This window comes from Puntigrus tetrazona, chromosome 1 (assembly GCF_018831695.1).
Source record: "Puntigrus tetrazona isolate hp1 chromosome 1, ASM1883169v1, whole genome shotgun sequence".
Taxonomy (NCBI): domain Eukaryota; kingdom Metazoa; phylum Chordata; class Actinopteri; order Cypriniformes; family Cyprinidae; genus Puntigrus; species Puntigrus tetrazona.
The window spans coordinates 11,654,796-11,678,047 of NC_056699.1; the positions used below are offsets into that span (position 1 = coordinate 11,654,796).

Here is a 23,252-nt window from a genome sequence, read left to right on the forward strand (position 1 = left end):
TAACTAGCTAGTTCAGATGGTCAAACACTGCACTTCAGCATAAAATATATGCATCATTTTTAGGAAATGGCACAAATAATGTAATTTTAAAAATACACAATTTCTACATCTTTTACAACTTTTCATTTATTTTCAATGATTCTGTATAAAAACAGGCGCATTTACTACTTGCCTTTTCCAGACATAACACTCTAAAAGTTGAAAAAATAGCTGACACTTCACATATTTACAGAGTCAAATCTCATAGCAGGTATTTGTCACAGTCAACGTTCAAAAACATTTTCATTCTTTTTGAGACCAACATTCCATCTTTCAATTGTGGTTAAGTCAGCTGGATTCATTTTTGGAATAACTTGGAATGCATAAACGTATCAGAATTAATAAGATAATTATTCCAGATATGTTTATCACCTTTTAAGCATGCTTCAGAACAGATACTTGTCTTACTCCAGGTAATGTAGCCAGGTTAGCCACTTTTGAAGAATGGAGCCTATAGTCAGTTATTAAAGGCGCAATGTACAATCTAAATATGATTATCTCAGTTTTACACAGCAACAAACAACTTGTATATATATACACATTCTCAACAGCTCAAAATTTCAAGTCCAAACTCAAACAAAAATGGTCAAAAAAATGAACACATCCTAGGTTGTTAATAAATATGACAGTTATACCAGTAAGTACAACTTGAAGCTGAGATGGGGATCTCATCGTAGATACATCAATGCAATATAGCACTCACTCGAGAGTAATCGCATGCTGAAAATAGTACAAATGCATAAACGAAAACCTCCATTCGTTGGTATTAAGTGCTTTAGATAGTGACACATTAAACCGGAAACCACCTTGTTTTTTACCTACCTTACTGTTCAGTTGAGACGTACTTTCAGGTCAAAGACAAAAGAATACACAACACGACATCATCACAGGTCACTACACAATGATGTCATCAGTAGAGCTGGTCATTTATCTGATGAGGTAACATTAGGTTCTATATCTAAATGCTCGCCTGGCCACGGTAGCTGCTCATGCACTCAAAATACTATGCAGATCAATACCATATAAACGGAGCCCAGCTGCATTTAGAAAAATACATTAACAGTTACATGACATGCGTCTTGAGTAATTTGAAATATAATGGAAGACGATGTTAATGGAGATGCACTGAGCCAAAGCAGGAGATGCCCTTAAATGCCACAATTACAGTTAGAACTTAAATGGAGGATAAGGCTTTTAGGTCAAACCTACTGAGAAAACGAGGCAAAACAAGGAGATGAGATGCCGTTTATATGCTTTCATTCTCCAGAAAAACATCATTTGTTGCCTGCAGCAGGGGTTGAGTTGAGGCTGTCGAGCTGCCCACAGAACTCAGCCTTTGTGCCCTCTGCAGGCCTGGAGGAACAAACGCCTTGCAGCTGCTGCTAGTGCTGAGATTCAAGTAATCCTGCAAGACACGGTTGGAAACCTGCAGTAGCCGTAGAAGCTGGTTCAGTTACTGCAATTTTGAAGCTACGCTGACCGAGTCAAAACTTACATGTCTGGTGGTTTCCGACAGCAGGAGTTCAGTCCTTTCCACCAGTTTCTTGAAGGTTGGTCTCTTCAGAGGGTCAGCACTCCAACACCATCTCATTACCTCATAACTGAAAACACATAAATGCCTCGTCATCATTCTTTTAAAAAAAATTTATACTTTATAATAATACAGACAGGAATATGTATTATTGTTTATTATGTATGTTTATTATGTATATATAAATACACACATATGAGATATATTTTGTAAACATTTAAATATATACATTTATATGTGTATATTCTTATTTGATGTTATGCATATATTTAATATATATAAAAAGATTCTTAAATATATACATGCATGAGTTTGTGATTGAATGATTTCTGAAGGATCATGTAAATATAAAAATTGAGTAATGGCTAATGAAAATTAATTTTGTATGAAAATCTGTTGTTACATTATTTAAAAAATCTAAAAGGCAATTATCAATTATATATGGTTGATATAATATATACATATACTGTATGTATATATATATATATATATATATATATATATATATATTTATTTATTTTATTTTATTTTATTTTTCTGCAACAAAATAACATGCAATTGTGACTTTTTCCTCTAACAGTCCAGAACAAAAGAAAAGCTACTATTTTGAGAAATTTCTCACTAGTGTGTATGCCATAATATGAAGCACTGAACTGTTCATAGACAGTAAAATAAATTCTCTTACACTTCAATTGGGGCAAACTCAGGTTCACTCATTCTGTATCCATCTTGTATCATCTTATAGAATGTGGAACCGACTGGAATACCCGGATATGGCGTGTTACCTGCAGGAAGATTTTCACCTCATGAGATCTTTATAATGAGTCACTCACAGGCACTGTATTAGGCGTAGATATGATATTTAATAGGCCTGATACCAGCTCATACAGACCCAGAGAGAAGATCTCCCACAACAGAATGCCGTAGGACCAGACATCACTCTCAAAAGTGTACACACAAGCAAACAGGCTCTCTGGGGACATCCATTTAACTGGTAAGCGTGCCTAGACAGAAAACACAACACTCTATTAATGCATCCTTAAATACATCTCGTTTTGTGTTCCACAGAAGAAATAAAGTCATACAGATGACATAAGGCTCAGTAAACAATGATAGATCTAATAGATCTAATAAAATCTGAAAATGCTGTATATTTTGAATATTAATATAGAGACCCGAGTGTGGTAAATGATAATACTACTTCCTCACATTTCCTCTCAGGACGTAGCTGGAATCTCTTGTGATGTCACGTGCCAAACCGAAATCACATATCTTTGCTACCCGACCCTGAGTCAGTAATACATTCCTGGCAGCCAGATCTCTGTGAATACACTTAAAATACACAGCAATACAGATAACAGCAATTTGTTAGTCAAAAAAGGCATTCAAGAAAGGATAACGTTTGCAGATCTGCATGTTCAACTCACTCTGAACTTGAGAGGTGAATAAGCCTAATACACACTTACATTTTTAGAAGTGAGGAAGTCCATGCCTTTAGCCACTTGATATGAGAAGCTGAGTAAGTCCTCAGTATCCAAAGAGAGATCATCTTTGTCATCGCACCATTCTGAGAGAGATGATACAGAATGAAAAGTGTACGATAACGGATGTTGCTTGCATTCTTTTGAGATGCACGTACCTGTCTGAGTCGACCTCTTCTGATACGACCTCATGGGCATGTATCCATTATCAGTGCCCTCTCTGTGTGCGTGCATGCATATAATAGACGTGTATAACATTACAAAAACCCAACAATGGACATCTATACATCTCCACCATATTTCTCACACGCATATTTTACCTTGAAGGCTGTGTTTGGCTGAGCAGATTTTTGTAATATCCATCGCCTGTTTTGGAACTGAAAAATGCATCCCGCTTTCTTCTTAGAAAGTTCAATAGGTCGCCATAGCAACAGTATTCTGTGATCACCAGAATGGGGCCTGTTGGAAAATGTCCAAAAAAATTTCAAAATATAATATTTCTCCCTTTTGTCATCCTAACCATGTGTGATTTTATTCTGTGAAACATTAAAAAGGAGATGTTTATTCTATTTTTCTGGTAGAAATAGCAAAATGAAAAAGTGCAGCTCGGATATTTTACTAACATCTTTTCTTGTGTTTTAAAAAAAGGGACTGGAATGACGTGAGTGAAAATGCATATATTTATAAACTCATAAATGCCTTAATCTGTCACCACTATTAATCGCATACCTCCGACTGTACAGGCACCAAGCAAGTTGACAATATTTATATGATTGCCGATGTAGCTCAGAACCTTTAACTCCGACATTAGAGCCTCTTTCTCAGTGGAGTGAGCACTCGCTTTGGAAAAAGATCAAAGACATTCATTTTTTAGATTAAATACATTAACACAGTTAAAAATATACTGCAGGAAAACAACAATAAACCCAGGTTTTATGTATTTTAACAACCAGTGATTCGAGTCTTTATAAACATGCTTTATACATGTTACATCATACATACTTACGTTTTAGCATTTTTACAGCTACAGTGGTCACTGTGTCTGCTGAGCAAAGTCCATATGCTGTAGCTGCCACCACTTTACCAAATGCTCCAGAGCCGAGGACTTTACCTTCATCGTGACAAATAACAAACCTTTAGTTTTTATTTACCATTACTACTATGAAATTCACACAAATTAAATAAACAATCTACTAGATGATTCTTGTAGTTCAATAGTATTTTTAATTATAGTACATACGTTATCATTAGAAATTTAGATTTATCTTATGCTTATTTATTTGATCACAGACACAGTAAATCAGTGGTTTTATTAAACTTTATCGCAATTCAAAATAACAGTTTCTGTTTTAAAACGCTATTTATTTCTGTAAAAGCAAAACAGAAATTTCATAAATATGCTGATTTGTTACTCAAAAATATTTATCATTATTATCAGTGTTGAAAACTGTGGTGCCGTTTCGATGCATAGAAAGTAAAAAAAAAATTATTTAGATTTTGTCAGTTTTGATGTATCCTTGCTGAATAAAAGTATTAATTTAAAAGAATAATAATAATAATCTTACTGACCCCAAAGGTTGAATAGTAGTGTAGGTACCTTATATTTATATTAAACGTAGTAAGAAGGCTATGCAATTATGAAGGATTCAGATTACATAAAGATTATAAATTATAATATGCCTTTACCAAAACGCAGTCTCTCCCTTGGAAACTCCCATTTGGGGTCATAAGGCAGCTGCGTTGGGTCTATGTAGGTATAATTGTTGCCATCAAAACTTTCGATCACCTTCCAGTGGATCTCATATTTGGGTTTCTATGACAGAAAATGCAAATAAACAAACTGAATTCATAACTAACAATTTTATGCTACTTTATAGTGTCTAGTGTGAGTGTTTTGGCTCAGTACCTGCATGTATTTGTAGAGCAGAACCACCAGAAAGAAGCTGAGCAGAACAGAAGTAGACACGACTCCAGAGAGCAGAGGGGTGAAGAGTTTATGAGGCACTGTTCTCTCTAGGGCGAGAAACCAAGCAATTCATAAATATACAGATTTATAAATACAGAAACCATGTGTGTTTTAAAACAGTTCTGTTAATTCTTCTTAATTCACTGTGCCATATTAATAAGGCTAGAGTTGTCTGTGAGTGTTTTAAATCTGTTGTTCAGAGGATTTTAAGAGCTTAGCTTCAGTATCAAAACCTAATGTGCACACGCTGCACAAAATAATAATCCCTTGTATCTGTCAACAAGCTCAGTGTGTGTCTGAGAACGTTCAGGGATTATCTGTTACCAGCTGTGTGTGTGTGTGTGTTTGTGTGTGTCTACTGCTTTCAGTAACAAGGCATGAATGACCCACCTCAACAGAATGACTGTTGTTTTGGTATGTCTGGGGAAATTAGCTAATAATCAGCTATGAGCTTATAAAACTAAGTAAATTAAATCTGACAAAATCTCAATTTGGCTGTATGAATCTCAGTTAACTGTACAATGTATTTTACTGTACATTTTTTTTAAATGAAGCATCTTATGCTCAAGCCTAAATTTATCCACCTAAATATATTAAAAACAGTAATAATGTTCATTATTACAGCAGAAATTACTTCAGTGTCACATGACCCTTAAGAAATCACCGTAACATGCTAAATGGTGCTCAAGAAACATTTTTTAGTTACTAAGTTATTTATGATGAAAACAGATGTGTTGTATTTTGTGGAAATGGTGAGATAAATAAATAAAGTTTAAATATATGAATACAATTATTTTTTTCTTTCTTAGAGGTCCAATGAGTGTGTGACAAAACTACATTTCCCATCCTTCTCTCTGGCACAATAAAAAGCATCTATTACAGACCTAATGCACATTCTTTGCTTTTCATTTTGTTGCATTAGTGTGAAAAACGCTTCCTGCCTTATCACTAAGTGAAAAAAGAAAAGTAAACATGAAAATGCATCCATTTTGTCCAACTAAAATCACTTGAAACACATCACATAGTAATTATGACTTCTGAACTTGTAAACAGCAGTTTCCCAAAGGACCTGAAAGCAGCATTAGAGTTTGGGGAAAATCTGTAGAAATCTTCTGGGCCTGAGACCGAACTACTATGCTACAACAGGACTGTAACACCCATACACACTGAAGGGGACACTAAAGTAGAGCGTGACTTCCAGCACGAAACATCGGTTTTAACACTAAAAGAGCATGAGGGAATATAGAAGAAGCAAAACATTTAATATTTGGGTCTGATTTAGCTAGCAACGTAAACATAAGTGTATTTGTGTTCTCACCGCTGATGGAAAAGAGGGTGTACGCCTGCTCTCCCTGGGTTGTTGCCACACACTCAAGTGTGTGAAATTTTCCTTTGCTGACATTAAGTCGACTATCCACCTCGCTTCGTCCGAATTCTGCCCCTGACACTTTGACCACTGCAAACTCCTCATCTGCCAGTGTCGCATTCAACAGATGTGAGCACCTGTCAATGGAGAGAAACGCTATTTAGAGCCAAAATAATATGACGGAAAACTATTACAATATTTTTTTTTACCACATTTGACTAATTAAGAAACACTATTCTGTTCCAGAAAGCTTACTGCAGTCTCGTGAAAGCATGACTGTGCAATAGTTTGTTTACTCTGGTACTTGCATAACATAAGTCAGAGATGTGTGCTATTGTACAGTTGCTGAGTGTCTTATAGTGGTTTATATTAGCCTGTGAGTCATACCGTGTATGTGGTGGCTCACAGTAATACCAAGATATTTTTGGGACAGGATATCCTGAAGCGACGCACCGCACCTGTCCATCAACTGGCCCCTCCTGGGAAACTATCACGGGTTTACCTAAATAAGAGGTTTACTGTATTTATATGAAGGCAGTATGAAAATGAAGTTTATTTAAGCCCCGTCAGTCATCTGAACTTACATATAACATGGACAGTGAATGACTGATTGACAGATGCATATCTGTGATTGGCTGAGAATGTGTAGATCCCGCCCTCTGATCCATGAACTCGAACCAGCCTCAGTTCACTGACGTACCTGCAACATCCAGACCAGCTATACTCAATATCTGTGTGCGGTTCACATAGAAATGTTAGAAAACACATACACCCCAACAACATACAATTAATATTTTTATGTATTCATTATTTAACATTCAAATAATGGTGAAGTTACCACAGAATTGACTGTGTGTGTGTGTGTTTACCTGTACTGCTGGTTGTGCAGTGTAATGACGTGTTCAGATGTGTTTTTGAGCTGTTGATTGTTATACATCCAGTAGACTTCGATGGGACTGGGGTATGAAGTCATCTCCACGCTAAGGGTCAGGCTTTCTCCCTCCCTCACCTCCACCACCCTGTCCTCTCGCTCCGTAAGGTTAATGAAACCATGCTCTGCCACACACAAGCAGACTTCCTGTTGTTCATCCTATGAAGAATCCTTTGATAAAATTAATATTTAACAATGTATGGTTAAAGCAAAAACCATGCATGAAATAGGGGACTTATTTCGTAGTTTATCTTACTGATTTTACTACGTGGCCCATCTGGCTCTTCTTGCTCTCTTTGGTTGAAGTCAATGTTTGAAAATGACAGTTTGATCCAGCTTCAATCCACATTTCTTACCGTAAACCTCCAGATTGACAGTTGCCATGGAGACACCTTTCTCATTCCTCGCAATACAGCGATAAACTCCTGAGTCATTCATCTTCACAGATTTGATGTGCAGTCCTACTGAGCGCTGATATTCTCGAGAACCCGGCAAGATGTTTGATTTTTGGCTTTTCTCTGCAATCTAAGTCATGATTAACAAGAACAGTCCCGGTCAGGTACTGTGCTTACAGAAAGTAATCTGAGATTATGCGATAAGTGTGTGGATCTAACCGTTTCAGAAGGGATACTCCAGCTCAGGCTGATATCAAAGTTGCTGTTGATGGTGCTACAGTTGAGCACAAACTCCTGACCCTGGATCAAAATCACATTTTCGATTCTGGATAGGCTGATCGATGGCTCCGCCTCCGGGACTGTATTACAAACAGCAAATAGGCACATTAATACATATAGGTAAACGATTGTTAATTTTCGGTAACACTTTACGATCACTGCCCACTATGAATCATTAGTTAAGCATTAGTAAATAGTCAATTTATCATTTATAAAGCACTGTTCCAATATTAATAAGCATTAGTAAGCAGTTTATTAATACATCTATACATTTTGTTCTTGAGCATATCTATAATGTTTAATAATTGTATTTTCGTACTTTATTAACAATGAATTTTTAATTTCTAAATTATTATGTTATTTTCAAACCTATTATTTAGTAGTTAGCGGTAAGATCATTTAGATAGCTTAAATTATTAATAAAATGTATAAATGTACATTTGTAAATCTTCTTATTATAATAGTTGCTCAGTGTGGTAATAAGTGCTTTATTAACACATATCCCTGCTGTAATTCATGATTAGGTCATGTAGTTATAAAATATTTAGTAGTTGCCAGTCGTCTATTTTGTGAGCTCATCTAAAGTGAGGTCTATTTATACCTAGTAAAGCATTTAAAAAGGAGATTTAAAGGCTCATTTAACTTCCATTTTTAAACACAGCACAGAGGGAAAACACGGACATATCTTTTCAAGATGCAAAATAACATACTGTACATCTGTACACTTCACAAAAAAATTCCAAACAAACCTCTGCAATTTCATAGAAAACAATAAAATGAAAATTTGAGCACTGTATACAGTTTAATTCTTTTTGCATCTTGAAAGAAATATGTCTGAGTTCTGTATCCTTCTGTGCTGTGTTTGTTTTTTTCTGTTGATAACATTTACTTCCATGCTATATTTTCCCTACTATGGAATCTGTTTGGTAACCCACATTCTTTATCTTCTTTTGTGGTTAATATAATAATAATAATAATAATATAATAATAATAATAATTAAAAAGTAAGTTGTTCCACAAATTGTTGACAGAAATGTCACTTTTGGGTGAATTATATACCTTTTCAAAAACTGTTCCTATACACACCTGGCAGCACAACCAAGTTATACTGGCTTGATTTCACAAGTTTTTCATTCATCTCTCCCGCACAAATGTAGCAGCCCTCAAAAGCTCTGGAGACGTTTTTGATGGTGATCCCTCTCTGAGGATGAGCACTGAAGGTGAGGCTTGCTGGGAGACCAGAGCCACCGCAGGTCAGAAGAGACAGATGACCGACGGCTGGATCTGTTACTAAACAAGGAAGGGTGCCATCCTCTCCTTCCCTCACCAAAAGGCCACCTACCACGGGCCGCACAAAAGGGTTCTCTAAATCTGACAGAAAAAGTGAAAGGGGAGACATTTTAGTCTGAGAAAATATAGCGAGAGATGAGAAAGGAGAACAAAAGATATGCAAATCAAAGAAGATTAAGGAATGAAAGAGTGCAAAACAAAGGGTGTTACATTAAACGCTGGAAGGATTTTTATATGAGGAAATATGAGTGTGTGCAAAAGGTTTATCGCAATTTAACTGGCAAAACACCTATGTCATTCAGTGACAGTTAACAATAATACAAATAAAGGAAAATAAACCAGATATACACTAAGGTGTGGTTTGAGTACACAGCTTAAGGACATGCATTTGTGCTTTAACAAAAAACCTATTCAGGCTGTAATACTCCTTCAGGACTGAAGTGTGGGAACTGAGGCCAAAGGACAAACAAACCTTAAAAAAAAAAAAATATATATATATATATATATATATAGCGACACGCACAATCAAACTTACCTTTCACATAGATGTAGATGGAGCTCTTCTCTTCTGTTTGAGTGTTTTTACAGGTGTAGCGGCCCATGTGCTGTACCTGTGTAGAGGTGAGGTGGATGATACGAGCTCCATCTTTCTCTAGCCCTCCATCAATTTTCCGACCTTTTTCCCGCATCCATTGCACCTTGCTCGCCTCTGCATCGTCATGACAGCTGATTTGCAGTTGTCCACCTATTGGTATCACCAGATGAGTGGCATTGGGAGTGATAACAGGTTCAAACCACCCTGGAATACAAACACATACAAATCAATTCACTGTGCATACAGAGTCAAGGCTAATCAACAGCAGAATCCAGCAATCACTTAATGCATCGCTTCAAGAGTCAGCAAATCTTTGAAGGTGAGAAGGTCTTTATGGTAGACAAGCAAAATAAAAAAATGTCAAATAAATAATAATAAATATTTAGCATAAAGTAATTGTATGGATATATATATATATATATATATATATATATATATATATATATATATATATATATATATATATATATATATATATATGATCCATACAATTACTTTATATATCTTTTTTAATGTAAATTATGTATATTGACTTTACTCACTTTATTCACTATTTTTCCTATTACAAATATGATTTTATGCAAACAATAAAATACATTTAATTTAATTTATGATAGGTGGAATATGACTTGGTGACATACTTCGTGATATTCATCCAAACTGTTTTCTTTAGCGTTCATATTTTAAACAATTAGCGTTACGTTCTCCCATTAACCATGACTAAATCATGACTAATCAGTTACATCACCATGATTTATTGTCCAGATGAATCAAACGTTACAACGCAAGCGAACCAAGTGAAGTAAGGTTTTGTATGAGGTGCATTAGTGACCAAGACAGCCAATTTTTCAGGCGAAGTCTGGATCCCATTTACCTAACGGACCCGAGCTTTCCCGCTAGATTAGAACGTTCAGTCATTCGCGTAATTCATACTGGCGCGAAAACACCAGCGGAATAAATAGCGAAGAATCGATCAAAGCAACACTCATAACATCCACAGCATTTCAAGGATATACAATTGTTTCAGGGATGGGTTTTAACGCCCATTCCCTTGACTGTGTTTACTAAGTGTCCTGACAATTTCTGTCAATGTTGGCAATATTGGGTTGTTACGCTTCATCCGGAAAAAAATTAGGCTACTAAAGTAGGGTCTTGAGTTAGAAAACATACTGAAACCATTATCACACGTAGCTAACTATAATGGGGTGAATCTTACTCTTTTTTTTTTTAGTTCTGAAAATATTTTTCCTTGTGTTTAAAAACAATATATTGAAAAAATAATTATTATTTCGAGCTCGTAAAATAAAAGCAGCAGTAACTCGCGATAATCTCACCTAGTACAAAATGCTGCACGTGAACCTTCTTCTCAGACTCGAGCAGCTAACGACAAACTGACCATTAGTTAAGAACAGTTTGTACTGTGACTGTCATTAATGTATTTCGATAGTTATTGTGATCGTTATGTTGACAGTAGTTTTGTTAGTTTGCCGACTGCTCGTTCTGCCCTGGATTTATTTGAAGAGACTCTAATTACACGCTAATTAATTATTGACACTGTGCACGACACGGTATTCGCGAGGTGCTTCAGTTAACTCCCCTAATAACTCAAATTAATCGACGTCTTTCTAGTTCAATAAATGCATAGATAGACACAATAAATCAATTATTAAACAACTATAACTATGGAGAAGGCACACTAGAGCGTAGCCTAGCTGCAGATGGACAAAAAAAATCTAACTGTTAACGGACATCATCTGCATCTGTCGTCAAAACAATTGGATAATTCTCGGGATATTAGCCTAATCATCCGCTAATAATTAACAGTAGGCTACACATACGGATTACGTAGGCAACATGAATAGGAAAAAAATACAACAAAAAATAATAATAAACATTTTTTATCTGAACAGTTGAAAATATTACATGTTCCTACCTCCAGGTATGGCGAATAAAAGTAGAACTGTACATAAAAACCAAATGTGCCCCATTCCGTCAGTCTGTGTTCGTGTGTCTGTACATTAGTAGGACTCTCATACACAACTGACACACTCTCTCTCTCTCTCTCTCTCTCTCTCTCTCTCTCTCTCTCTCTCTCTCTCTCTCTCTCTCTCTCTCTCTAATTCTCTGTTCTCACTCTGTGGCAAGCCTTTTTAACACTTACGCCCTCAATCAACAGTAGTAGTATCTATTTTGCTACTAATTGCTTTTTAGTTTATTTATTTCTAAGTATTCCAATATTGATGTGTTTTTTTGTTTTGTTTTTTTAAAACTATATTATTCAGTGAAATTTAATCTGCATTGTTCATCCTTCTGATCATTTATTTAATTGGAGAATAGGAGTGGGGTATCATTATGATAAAAAAAAATTCTCACATTAGACGCAATTAACAGTAGCATTTTATTAAGTAGTTTTTGAAATCTCCATTCGCTACTTTAACATCTCTATTGTTTTCCTCTCATGCCTAATGAGTTTAGAGAACACTTGACAAGAGATCAGAGACCATCTTGAGTTATTTTTTAGTTACCTCTGACCATAGAAACCAGTCGTGCTTGAAGTCCCGGTCATGTTTGACTACTGCATGTTTATATTTCTGTAAAACAGGAAGCCAAGGCTGATGATTTATGTAATCAGATGTATAATCACCCCGGTGTGTTCAAAAATGTGTATTATGAATGGGAATACATTTCATATATATTTTACTTAGAAGAATGTCTAGGAGTATCGATAATTAAAACAGGTTTGATTTTTGTGAATATTTAAAATAAAAGATCAAAAGGATTAACAATGCAGATTTATTTAAGTCATGACTGATAACAAATATTTTCACTCTTTTAATCCACAGCAGGGTCTCACATCCTCTCGCTCACAAGTGCTTGTCATTGTGAGTGTCTGTTTTGTTTCTTTAGTTTTGTTTTCTCAGGGCAGTGTTGCCACCTTGTGGAACAATTGGTAACTGCAAAACAAATTCAATGTCCGTGTGCAACCCGGGTGGCGAGCATTCAATCCGTCGATGAAACTATCCCTTGCATATGTGTAAAAAGTGAAATTGGTCTTTAGTAGTACTACTATATTAACTTTTTATTTATCATATGTAATGACTAATCAGAATTTTTACATAATAGTTAAATGGAATTAGTTAAACTCACGTTTAGTTAACTAGAATTAGAAAAACTGGAAAATATGCTAGAAACTGAACAGTTGCTACTAAATAATAATTAACACGACTCAATTATTTCTTAGCAGACATGAAATAGGTGGCAGGGAAAATTGCAATGCATCATTTTCAGAAGCGAATAAGTGACATCTGATTTACAGATCCAATAGAATTCAAAAGCAAAAAAAAGAGATGATGTTGATGTTAAAGTAGCTTGCCATACTCTGTCTCCCTCTGCCTATGTTTACCAGCTGCAAATATCAATGTTGTTTTGAGGTTCTTGGTGCATAGGTACTGGACATCACCCAGTCCAGCTGACGTGTGCATACGGGAAATCCAAAGAGAGTTTGCATTAGAACTGCCCTTGTTAAGACGACAAATTGCAATATTCATTATCTTAAGTGGAGGATTTTGGACGGTGTCACGTCTTTTGCAGCAGTTCAGCAGCTCAGTCATTTCTGTGTTGCCAAGGACTACTGACATGAATTTAAAACTTATTGCTCTGCCTGCCCTCTCATGCACGCGTTAATCAATAGAGTTTAAAATGTTGCTGCTCTTCAATGATGACGTGCTGTCTGCTGCATCAGAATCATCTTGAGAGTGTGTGTGCGCATGTGTGTATGACCCTCAGTAAATAGGCACCCAATACACTGTTTCTGATATTGTTTTCCTCTAACACAATTACGGCGACTGGGTCGACATCTTGGCCTTTCTAACCTTCAAGTGGTTTTGCTTTCTCATTTTACTGTGACAAACTTCAATACGACACCTGTAGGAAAGTGCTTGTTATGCAGGGGGCATGTGTTTTGTGTCAGTGTAGCTACCTTGTGTTTGATCAATTATTCATGAATCAGAGCAGGTTTTTGATACTGATAGGTCCTTACTCATCATCTGCAGGCTGTTTGTGAGAGAGATAGAGATGCTGACTCACTGGTCTTTCTTTTCAGAAGTGACTCATTGCTTCTTTTATGGACATATGATCACTTTGCCATTTTGAAAAGAAACAGAAGTCCTTTAGTATTGTTTACTTGTTTTCACTGCTGAGATCAAATGCTTCACTGCTATGCATTGGTTGTGTAAACAGATAGATAGATAGATAGATAGATAGATAGATAGATAGATAGATAGATAGATAGATAGATAGATACTACCAACTGCGCACCACTGCAGTATAAAATTTATCAGTATTAAAATGGCCTTTTAGAACAACGCAGACTGAAATCGAGAGTAGTCTAATGGACTAAGATGCCAACCTAATGAAGTTTGTCCACTGGATTTTTGCTGACCATGCAGACAACCTCATCTGCTTGACCAAGTGACCATTAGGGTCTTCAATCCATAACAGTATGATCGGTGTGTGGTGGGTTTTTTTTTTTTTGGTGGTTTTTAAGTGTTGCTCTATGCATACATATTGAGAGTACTTTGCTTTTGTGGACCGTTTTATCTATGTCCATTTTAATATTGTACAAGTGCACATCCTAAACTGACATTACCCTTACATAAAGGGATAGGTCAGTCAATTTTTTATATTCTGTCATAATTTATTGACCCTCGTCACTGAACTATGAACAGTAAAGAAAGTTTTATTCTAGAGCTGTGGATTTGTTTTGTTAGTGACCAGTCGCTAAAGGTGTATAGACATCTATTGTATCCATTAGCATTCTTCTTCTACTTCTTCTGCTCTTTAGTCTATAATTACAAAATGACTAATTTATTACTCAGAGGACAGTCTTAACATTAATTACAGCACATTTGGAGTCTCTAACTCAAACTCTCTAGCACCACCAAAATTGTTGTTGTAGAATTTTAAAACCGAAAGGGCTCAGAATTCGCTTTTCCTGCGATTTATTGGGTCAAAATTATTACACTAAATTAAATAGATCATCTTTACATCATGTTAACACAAAAACATGAAATTCAAATTCAAATTGAATCATTCACTATAACCTGCAAACTAATTTGCCAAAGAGTACGCCAAATTTGATATGAGTATATGAGTTTTTTACCATTCTGTGATGAACTACATTTTCCATTATCCTTTGCTTGGGCTCATTAAAATGTAATTTCTTTCACCTTTGTGTGATTTAATAGTTTGGTGCTCAGTATATAGGTTGTGTGTTTTAGTCAGTTTTCATTCCTGCTTCCTGTCCTTATTGTGTTCCCTGTTGGATATTTGTCTATGTTTTTCATTAATATACATTTGTTGCACTTAGATCTTCACCTTACCTTGTCCTTGCTACCATCAACATAATGGCTCACCAGAAGATGGATTTTGCAGCAAAACCAGACCAAAACGTTTTTTTCAGAATGGTCGTAATATGGACTATACTTGTCTCATGACACACTTCCAATTTGAAATAGTATGGCTCAGTTATTCACTAATATGTATATTTTTAGTGTGCTGTTATCTTAGTTGAATTAACGCCTAATAAAATAAGTTTGCGAGATGATTTCAAAATCTAGATATTCTCAGAGACAGGAGAAGATATATTCTGATTACTGTGTACAGAATTTTCCAAACTCAATGGAATGTGAAGATTTAATCCAACATAAACCAATCAGTGAATAAGAAAAAGAATAAGAATAAGAGCAATGCAATGCATGCAAATAATACAAATTAGCCATAGTTTTACTACAAATAAAAAAATTGCAGTTGAAGTTAAAGCATTTAACTACAAATTTAACCCTAGATTAACTATGGTAGGCCATTTGTAGTTTTTGTTGTTATACTACAGTAAAACCATGGTTATAAGGGTGTTTATCAGTCATATTCATTTGAATGGTCTGTAAAAGAAAAATACTGTTCATGAGAAGACAAGCACTGATATGGCTCGAACACTGAAGTAGTTGTGCAAGTAATCCATTGAGGCTTATGTGGCGGAGTTCATTTTGTAGAGCCTCCTTGTGCCTGGTGAGGAGGCTATGTTAAGAGTAGTAGCTTCCTAAGATGGCCTCAGCTGGACCCTGGCACAGTTAATTGATTGTCCTGAAGTTTTGAGGATGTCCCTTTACAGTAGGGTATGCTAAGGAGGGAACTAGCTCTAGACATTTTTGGGAGGGAACAGTAGATGCCAAGTTCTGGTGGCCAAAAGAGCATAACCTTCCATAGATTCCAGCATGCTTCAGGATCACAAGCCCAGTGTTTGTATTGTCTTCCACTCCTGAGAATCTCTACAAAATAATTGCCAATCCTGAGCCTTGTCCCATCATGACCACCATGCCGTTCACAGCTGTCATGTATATTGCACTTGAAGCTAGTAAGGCAGTGCCTAGGTAACCAAAGCTGATGCCCCCTCTGGTGGATCCATCCCTGATGTCTGTGTGAGCAACAGGCAATCCAGGGACCTTGGCGCTCTCAACCCAGCATTCTCAGCGGTTCTTCAACCTTTCCCTGCCCTTCCAGTAATGGCAGTCACCATTTTGTATGTCCATGAAACCGCTCAAGAGCCTGCTCCAGTCCATGAGTCCACTCCAGAACCTGCTACAGTCCATGAGTCCACTCCAGAGCCTGATTCAGTCTATGAATACACTTAAGAGCCCACTCCAGTTCATGAATACCCTCAAGAGTCCACTCCAGACCGTAAAACCTCTCCAGAACCCACTCTAGTCCATAAGTCTTCTCCAGGGCCAGCTTTAGTTCATGAGTCCACTGCAGAGCCCAATCCAGCCCATGAGTCCGCTCCAGAGCCTTGTCCAGTTCAACAGTCCACTCCAATGTCTGCTCCAGTCTAGTGTCAGCCTTCCTGCGTGATCCGGCTTGTTGTTCCCCTGCACCATCAAATCTTCTGAAGTGGTCCTCAGCTCTATCTGCTGCACTGTGGTGGTCTTCTGCTTCATCGTGGGGATGCTCTGTCACATCTGCTCTGCCCTGGTGGACTTCTTCTCCATCCCAGCTTCCTTCTCTGCCAGCTCCACCCTGGTTCTATGTTTTACCTCTGTCTCCAGGCCCTATTTTACTGCACGGGCCTTGACCACCACACTCCCCTGATCCACCTCCACTCCATCTCCCTTCTGGATTTCTGTAACGCTGTAATGCTCTGTAATAATACGCTCCTTAAAAAGAGGGCTATGTCACGACCATCAGCTGGAGTGCCCTATCTGTCCAGAAGGGAGGACTCCTCCCAAGTCCTTTACCATTCTGTCATCTACTACATTCACCATTAACCTTTGCTTGGACTGTTCTGTGTGTCCTTTACTAGTTTGCTGCTCACTATGTAAGTCATGTGTTTTATTTTATCAGTGACTTACTATGTACGTCATTGCATTTGCTTTTTTGTATTACCTTTTCTTTAACAAACGTTTGCTACATATAGATCCTTGTCTTATCTCACCCTTGCCACCATCATAACACTTTGTCATCCTGTCTTTTGAATCGAGGATAATACCAATGATGCCATAACAGGTCATATCATCTGCCATATTTTCTTTGAAAAACTACCTTTTTAACTACTTTTTTATAATTTTCAGACCATGCTGGCAATAAGTTTATTAATGAAAAAGAAACTATTTAATGTACCTCGTGATTTTTTATTAGAGTACAGTGGATTTTTTTGTACTACAAAGTACAGTAAATTTGTGTGTGGACATTTGTTTTATTTTCTCTTCTACAGTGAAGTAGTTTAGTTTGTTATGGAAAGTTCAGGATTTTTGTAGTATTTGAAGCTAAATTTTCAGTGACATTTGCTCTCTAGATCCAGCACTGACTGTCCCTGATAGTCCGTTCACAATCTGTTAATCACATTCTGTGATTTGCTTATTTAATAAATAAACAAACAGCAATCTGTGATGGTATCTTCCAGAAAGCCATTTCATGCTATGGACAGACATGACAGGAAATGCATGTTTAACTTACTTGTGAGAGTTCTAATGCAGACAGTTACGGAGTCGGTCTGAAAATTATGCAATCCTGACTGTTTTCCAGAAAAACAAAGAGATTAAGAAATGTTAAGATGCTAAACTGAGTGTCTAATCAAAACAATGAATCTGATTAACTGGGTTACAGAGCACTTTAAATCTCATTAAGCTTATTGGTGTTGGGAAGAAAGCAAAAACAGAAGGCGAGAGGAGAAAGAAAATGTGAGGCTGAGAACTGAGAAGGAGTGGGTTTACTAAAACAGAAAACAGACAGATTGAAATTAATAAAGTTAGACCGAGAAGAAATATGGATGGAGAGTTATGTATTAGTAGAGCGGAAAGAGTGATCAAGATTGCACAGAAAAAGATGCTTAGATTAATAAAGGCAGTTGTCATAACTCAAGTCCAATCATAACTGCATTATAAACATTTAAAACATTCCAGAATGCATTAAGTCTATAAGCCTGTCCAAAACCACAACAGTAGTCATTTGATATTCACAGTTGCCTCAATGAGCATCGCTGCAGTTTAGCTGGTCAATATTCTACTTCCATTCTTCAATCAATATGACAAGACATTTTGACCACAAGGAACATATATTGTATATGTGCCTGACACTAAAGCTAACATTTTGTTTGTACAGCCAATTTGTGTTCTTCACGAGATGTTTTCATCAATACATTTCAGTATGGATTGGAGACATGTTTTGAGACGAAGTGATCTGTGTAACCGTTCTTTTTTTTCATTAGTCATTGCTACTGCCTGTAATATCTTAAAATAAGATAATTCTTAAAATCCTTAGCATCTGAGGAGTGGTCTTCAAAACAAATCAAGAAGGTTTACTGAAAACCTATTTTGTTTTGGGTTTTTTTTATGTATTTTAAATACATAAAAAAGATAAAAGGAGGATAAGAGGACAAAATTTAATGAAGATGAGAAATAGTGAAACCAATAGTCACATATTAATATCCAGTAAGAAGATGAATATGCATACTAATCACGGTATGGTTGGACGACCCCACCCCCAAGTATTTTTATCATTTCATTTGAACATAAAATTTTATAACATTTAGTCAGTTGAAACAGTTAATTCATTTTAATTAAACCGAAGATAACTAAAGTTAAATGAGCCGTGTCTCTGGAAAACAGTCTTCTGTGGCAGTGTTTGCATGTTTCCCTAATTTACACACTTGATTCAGATCATCAGCTCGTTAGGAAAGACCTTCATGAATTCCATAAAATGAGTGTGTCGAGATAAGGGAGACATGCAAAAGATGCAGAGGAAGAGGATTGAAGCTACTTATCTATGGCATTGCATTGCATTGCAAGAACTCCAAGATGCTTCAAGAGACCTTCCTACTAAGCTACTTTTTTTCATTTATGTTTCTGTGTTTCTGAGTAGCACAGAGCTCAACTCAACGAATCAGTAAGATATCACCATCTAGTGGCTAAAATCAGCACCGTTTGCAGCGCATCGGAAATGTTGAACGGATTGAGCTGTTCACGGTTCTGAAGCAAAGCAGGCCGCTGTCCGTGGTGCTGAGGCCTGTGTCCGGTTGATCGTACGGGCAAAATAAAGGCGTACTTCTTTTATGCGACCCCCAGTTCTACACCAAACAAAACAGAATCGATGCAGGTTGAGATTTCCGAGTCATTTGCCCATTTATTGCTTCAGTGACTTAAATCGTTCCCATAAAAACCCTCCCCTTCCTTTCTTTATTTGAATGCTCGGTGACCTAGTATAGTCTCGACTGAAGTGACATTTAACATTTTGAAGCCCTCGTTTGTATGACCTATAAGATTCTGATGTAAAGGAGCTGGAGATATTTGATTAACTGTTATAGCATCCAATAAAAATTCTGGTTACAGCACATTGATTTAAGTGTGTAAGTGCAAGACATGACAATTCGCTCGCATTAGATACAAGTGTGTGTGTGTGTGTGTGTGTGTGTGTGTGTGTGTGTGTGTGTGTGTGTGTGCACGCGCGTGGACACCTCTGGCAACCAAACCAAGCGAAGGCAAGTAAACTGTATAAGGTTTCGTTAGGTGGTAAAGGAGATCCAGCTGACCGCTTTATATCTGGTTTCCTGCCTTTTCCCTAACGCCGTGTCTCTCGCGTTCCTTCAGCGTAGTATTAGAGTATTTAACTTATATACCTACCGCAGTTATACTTTAAAGTGTTACGCTGTTCGCGATGAAGTTTTAAACTTCCTCGCAGCTTAGCGCGGAGCTGGCTCGCTGTAGCGGAGAGAGGCGGGCGTCGCGCGGGGTCGTGTTACTTTGCGCCTTGCTTTTCATAGGAGGAATGGGGTGAGGAGTGAAATGCCAACTCTCTGGAAACAGATCGTGTTCTCCTTCGCTTCCATACTCAGCATCGGCTCTGTGGTGCTTCTGGTCGTGGCGCTGGCCACGGAGCGCTGGGTCACCGGGACCACGCTGTGTCAGACCGGGGTGGATCTGGTGAACGCGTCGAGGCCGGAGCTCGAGCAGTTCACGGGACACATTTACTACGGCCTCTTTCAGGGCGGGAAAACACGAAGATGCGGGCTCGGGATCCGCCGCTCCAAAATATACAGTAAGAAAACTAACCTCTAGATTACATTGTGATTAAACATTCAGTTCGTGCACTTGTGGTTAGAACAGCTCTTTTAGTTCGCTTTTACAGTGTTGTTTATGTTGTTGTTTTTATTCATTTATGAATTAAATAACTTGTGTTTGTTTGCCGTATCAAAGCTCTCTGGCAGTCATACTATGCAGGCCTGTAAAATGTAGCTACACTATTATTAAAAAAAAATGGTGTTATTTATTATTCTAACAATATTTTAAAGATATTCAGACTTAATTTAGATTAAGTCTTAATTTAGGTAGTAGTTTTTTCACAATATTACCGTTTGTAATCTATTTTTGATTATTCAGCTTGAGTAGAAGACAAAAAAACATTATAAAATCTTAGCCCCAAAGATTTTAACAGATTATATTTATATAAATCTATGCATATATTGACATTAACAGGTACTAAACATTTAGGCTACCTATGCTTTTATAAAAAAGTATAAATTCACATTTTTCAGACCTGATCTCTGTCTCTTTCCGTTTCTTTCTCACTAATTCTCCAGTTTTCCCAAGGCTCATCAAAAAAATCAACAGTGGTCTTCACATGATCATTATTTTCTTCCTTTTCACTGCTATTGGCTTTGCAGTGGTCAGTTTAGCTTTCTGTATATATAACGCCAGAAAAGTTCCTTATCAGTCTATTAAAGGACCTTTTGGCCTCTACATCTGGAATTTCACTGCAGGTAAGTCAACGCAACACATAATCTAGAACACAATGTACACACCTCTAAATAAACTATATCAACAATAACAAACTGACTCACTATTACTTCTGATTTCTAATCATGTGTCCGCTCTTTTAATCCCTCCTCTCAGCTCTGTTCAGTGCAATGGGCTTTGCGTGTTTCCTTGCAGCAATCCAGTGCCATCAGCTCACAGAACATGTGGCTAACTACCGTGAGAGCCTTTTCACCCTCGTGATCCTCGAGGAAAATCTTGGCTTCTCCTTCTGGTTGTGCGTTGCCAGCGCCGTAACCCATGGAGCTAACATTCTTGTTGTAGCCTCCAGTAAAATTCATCTGCCTAAAATACAGACTAAGAAACCAGAGGAACCCACGGCCACCGGAGATGACTTTCTCTACTGAAGAAGGATACGCTAAATGTGAAGTCTGTGGAGGAGGCTGTGCATAGAGCCAAACAGAGTGTGTTCATGTGAACTAACATCAACTGAACCTGAGGTGACTTACGGGGTGATATAAGGTGATTTACGACTATGAACTGTGGTAGTCATGATGTAACTGTGCTTTCTATGAGACAGCTTTATTATGTGACAAATACATAAAAGGAGAATCGCTTGAATATGCCGTTTGTTGTGGAGGACAGCAAAAGCTTTTGACTGACAAAGCTTATGGACAACGGCATTAAAGTACGACACTGTGCATGTAATTTAAAAAACGTTACAAGTTATATATGTCTCACCTATTTTCTAGAGCTGTAAAATGTACAAAACATAACAATGAACAACTACTGTCTGATATATAAGAAAAATTTATTTATTCAAGAGTCAATAAACTACACATTTTTTGAAATGTAAAATTTTATCCATTTATTTATTATTGTTTTTAAAGTAAAACATTAATAAAGGCTACAATATTATTAATACTAATAATATTAATATTAAAATATTATATTTACAGTACATGACCACTACGTACGAGCATGACCACTATTCACCCATTTTTGCCATTTCGTTGCCATGAGATAAAAGCAAAAATAAGCATTATTATTTAGCCATATTTTGACTCGAAGCCATCCGGTAACAGCTTATCATATATATGTACAAAAATAGACTAAACGTTTCGAAACATGTCAAAATGTTTCATATAAATGAATATTTTTAGCTCTGTACCTTAAACCAGTCATGTTGCAGAATCATGCACAGATCGAGTCGTTTCGTTGGCTCGAGCTGCAGACAAGAGCAGATCAGATGGCAGCGCTCTGTGCAGAAAGAAAGAAGAGACAACTGATTATTACTTTTGACTTCACACCTTCATTAATTTTAACAGCTTATGTCTAGACACCTTATGACTAAGATCATGTTACGATGATCTTACGCAGTGACAGCCCAGCTATGAACCGACAGTTCAGATTGATTATGATCAGGTCGCCGCTGGCTGGAAACACCCAGCATACAAGCGAGAACAAGAGGACATTCGTGTATCTGTAAGAAATAGAGATTCGTGTTTTATGTGTTGTACTAAAAAAGCATTTAGTATAGATGTCCATTAGCATGCTACTGGAGTGACTCCTATGACTCCTGGATTATATAGAGAACTTCATTTGCATGGATCTAAAGTGGAAGAGGAAAATGATTTATGGTGGTTAATTAGAGGTGGATTCCCAAATACTCATTAAGGTGATTCAAAGGGGAAAAAACTGAAAGAAGAAGAAGAATTTGTGTTAGCAACATTTTGGATTAACATACACAGAAATGATATCATTGCCTTTTTAATCCTGAAGAGACGTGTGAGGTTTTGTGAATGTAAACTCATGAAGCATGAGTTTAAAAACATGCAGAGCATACTTGGTCAGTCTTAGAGTTTAAAGAGGTCAGCTGCTCTCAGCAGTGGCCATAAGATGCACCAGAATGGCTTGCAACAAATGCAAAAGGATAAGGATGAGAAATTACTAGCTAAGTAAATAAGTAAATAAATAAATAATAATGGGCACCCCAAGGCCGTCCTTCACACGTCTCGCTTCATAGACGGCTCCAAATCCTCCTTGACCCAGCATATTTCCTATTTCATAGAAGGAAAA

The 23,252-nt window shown here is 36.9% G+C and overlaps 2 protein-coding genes across 3 annotated transcripts; one reads left to right on the plus strand and one right to left on the minus strand.

The window, feature by feature from the left end:
- Positions 1-108: 108 nt before the first annotated feature.
- kitb (KIT proto-oncogene, receptor tyrosine kinase b) lies at positions 109-11,939 on the minus strand. 2 transcript variants are annotated; one of them, XM_043235309.1, is made up of 21 exons: positions 11,807-11,939; positions 9,814-10,077; positions 9,075-9,359; positions 7,929-8,068; positions 7,671-7,839; positions 7,253-7,439; positions 6,968-7,083; positions 6,771-6,885; positions 6,336-6,520; positions 4,958-5,064; positions 4,738-4,864; positions 4,058-4,162; positions 3,781-3,891; positions 3,372-3,510; positions 3,210-3,271; positions 3,037-3,137; positions 2,780-2,902; positions 2,463-2,574; positions 2,256-2,355; positions 1,535-1,640; positions 109-1,444 (listed from the first exon to the last, which is right to left on the minus strand). In XM_043235309.1, exons 1-21 carry the CDS (start codon positions 11,859-11,861, stop codon positions 1,286-1,288), a joined length of 2,868 nt encoding a protein of 955 aa, XP_043091244.1. In that variant the 5' UTR covers positions 11,862-11,939; the 3' UTR covers positions 109-1,285. The 2 variants fall into 2 exon arrangements, with proteins under 2 accessions (XP_043091244.1, XP_043091236.1); XM_043235301.1 differs by having other exon boundaries at positions 3,037-3,271.
- Positions 11,940-20,204: 8,265 nt separating this feature from the next.
- Positions 20,205-21,992, plus strand: clrn2 (clarin 2). Its single transcript, XM_043249343.1, has 3 exons — positions 20,205-20,457; positions 20,999-21,178; positions 21,312-21,992. Exons 1-3 carry the CDS (start codon positions 20,205-20,207, stop codon positions 21,578-21,580), a joined length of 702 nt encoding a protein of 233 aa, XP_043105278.1. The 3' UTR covers positions 21,581-21,992.
- The last annotated feature ends 1,260 nt before the right edge of the window (positions 21,993-23,252 follow it).

What these genes read in the sequence shown, in the direction of transcription:
- kitb (XM_043235301.1), bottom strand. Translation starts at nt 11,861, where the DNA reads ATGGGGCACATTTGGTTTTTATGTACAGTTCTACTTTTATTCGCCATA. An exon ending in TGGTGCCTGTACAGTCGGAG is followed by an intron (nt 3,511 to 3,780) that starts GTATGCGATTAA and finishes ATTTTCCAACAG; the next exon opens with GCCCCATTCTGGTGATCACA. An exon ending in TGTCGGAAACCACCAGACAT is followed by an intron (nt 1,445 to 1,534) that starts GTAAGTTTTGAC and finishes CGTGTCTTGCAG; the next exon opens with GATTACTTGAATCTCAGCAC.
- clrn2 (XM_043249343.1), top strand. Translation starts at nt 20,205, where the DNA reads ATGCCAACTCTCTGGAAACAGATCGTGTTCTCCTTCGCTTCCATACTC. An exon ending in CCGCCGCTCCAAAATATACA is followed by an intron (nt 20,458 to 20,998) that starts GTAAGAAAACTA and finishes CTAATTCTCCAG; the next exon opens with TTTTCCCAAGGCTCATCAAA. An exon ending in CATCTGGAATTTCACTGCAG is followed by an intron (nt 21,179 to 21,311) that starts GTAAGTCAACGC and finishes CCCTCCTCTCAG; the next exon opens with CTCTGTTCAGTGCAATGGGC.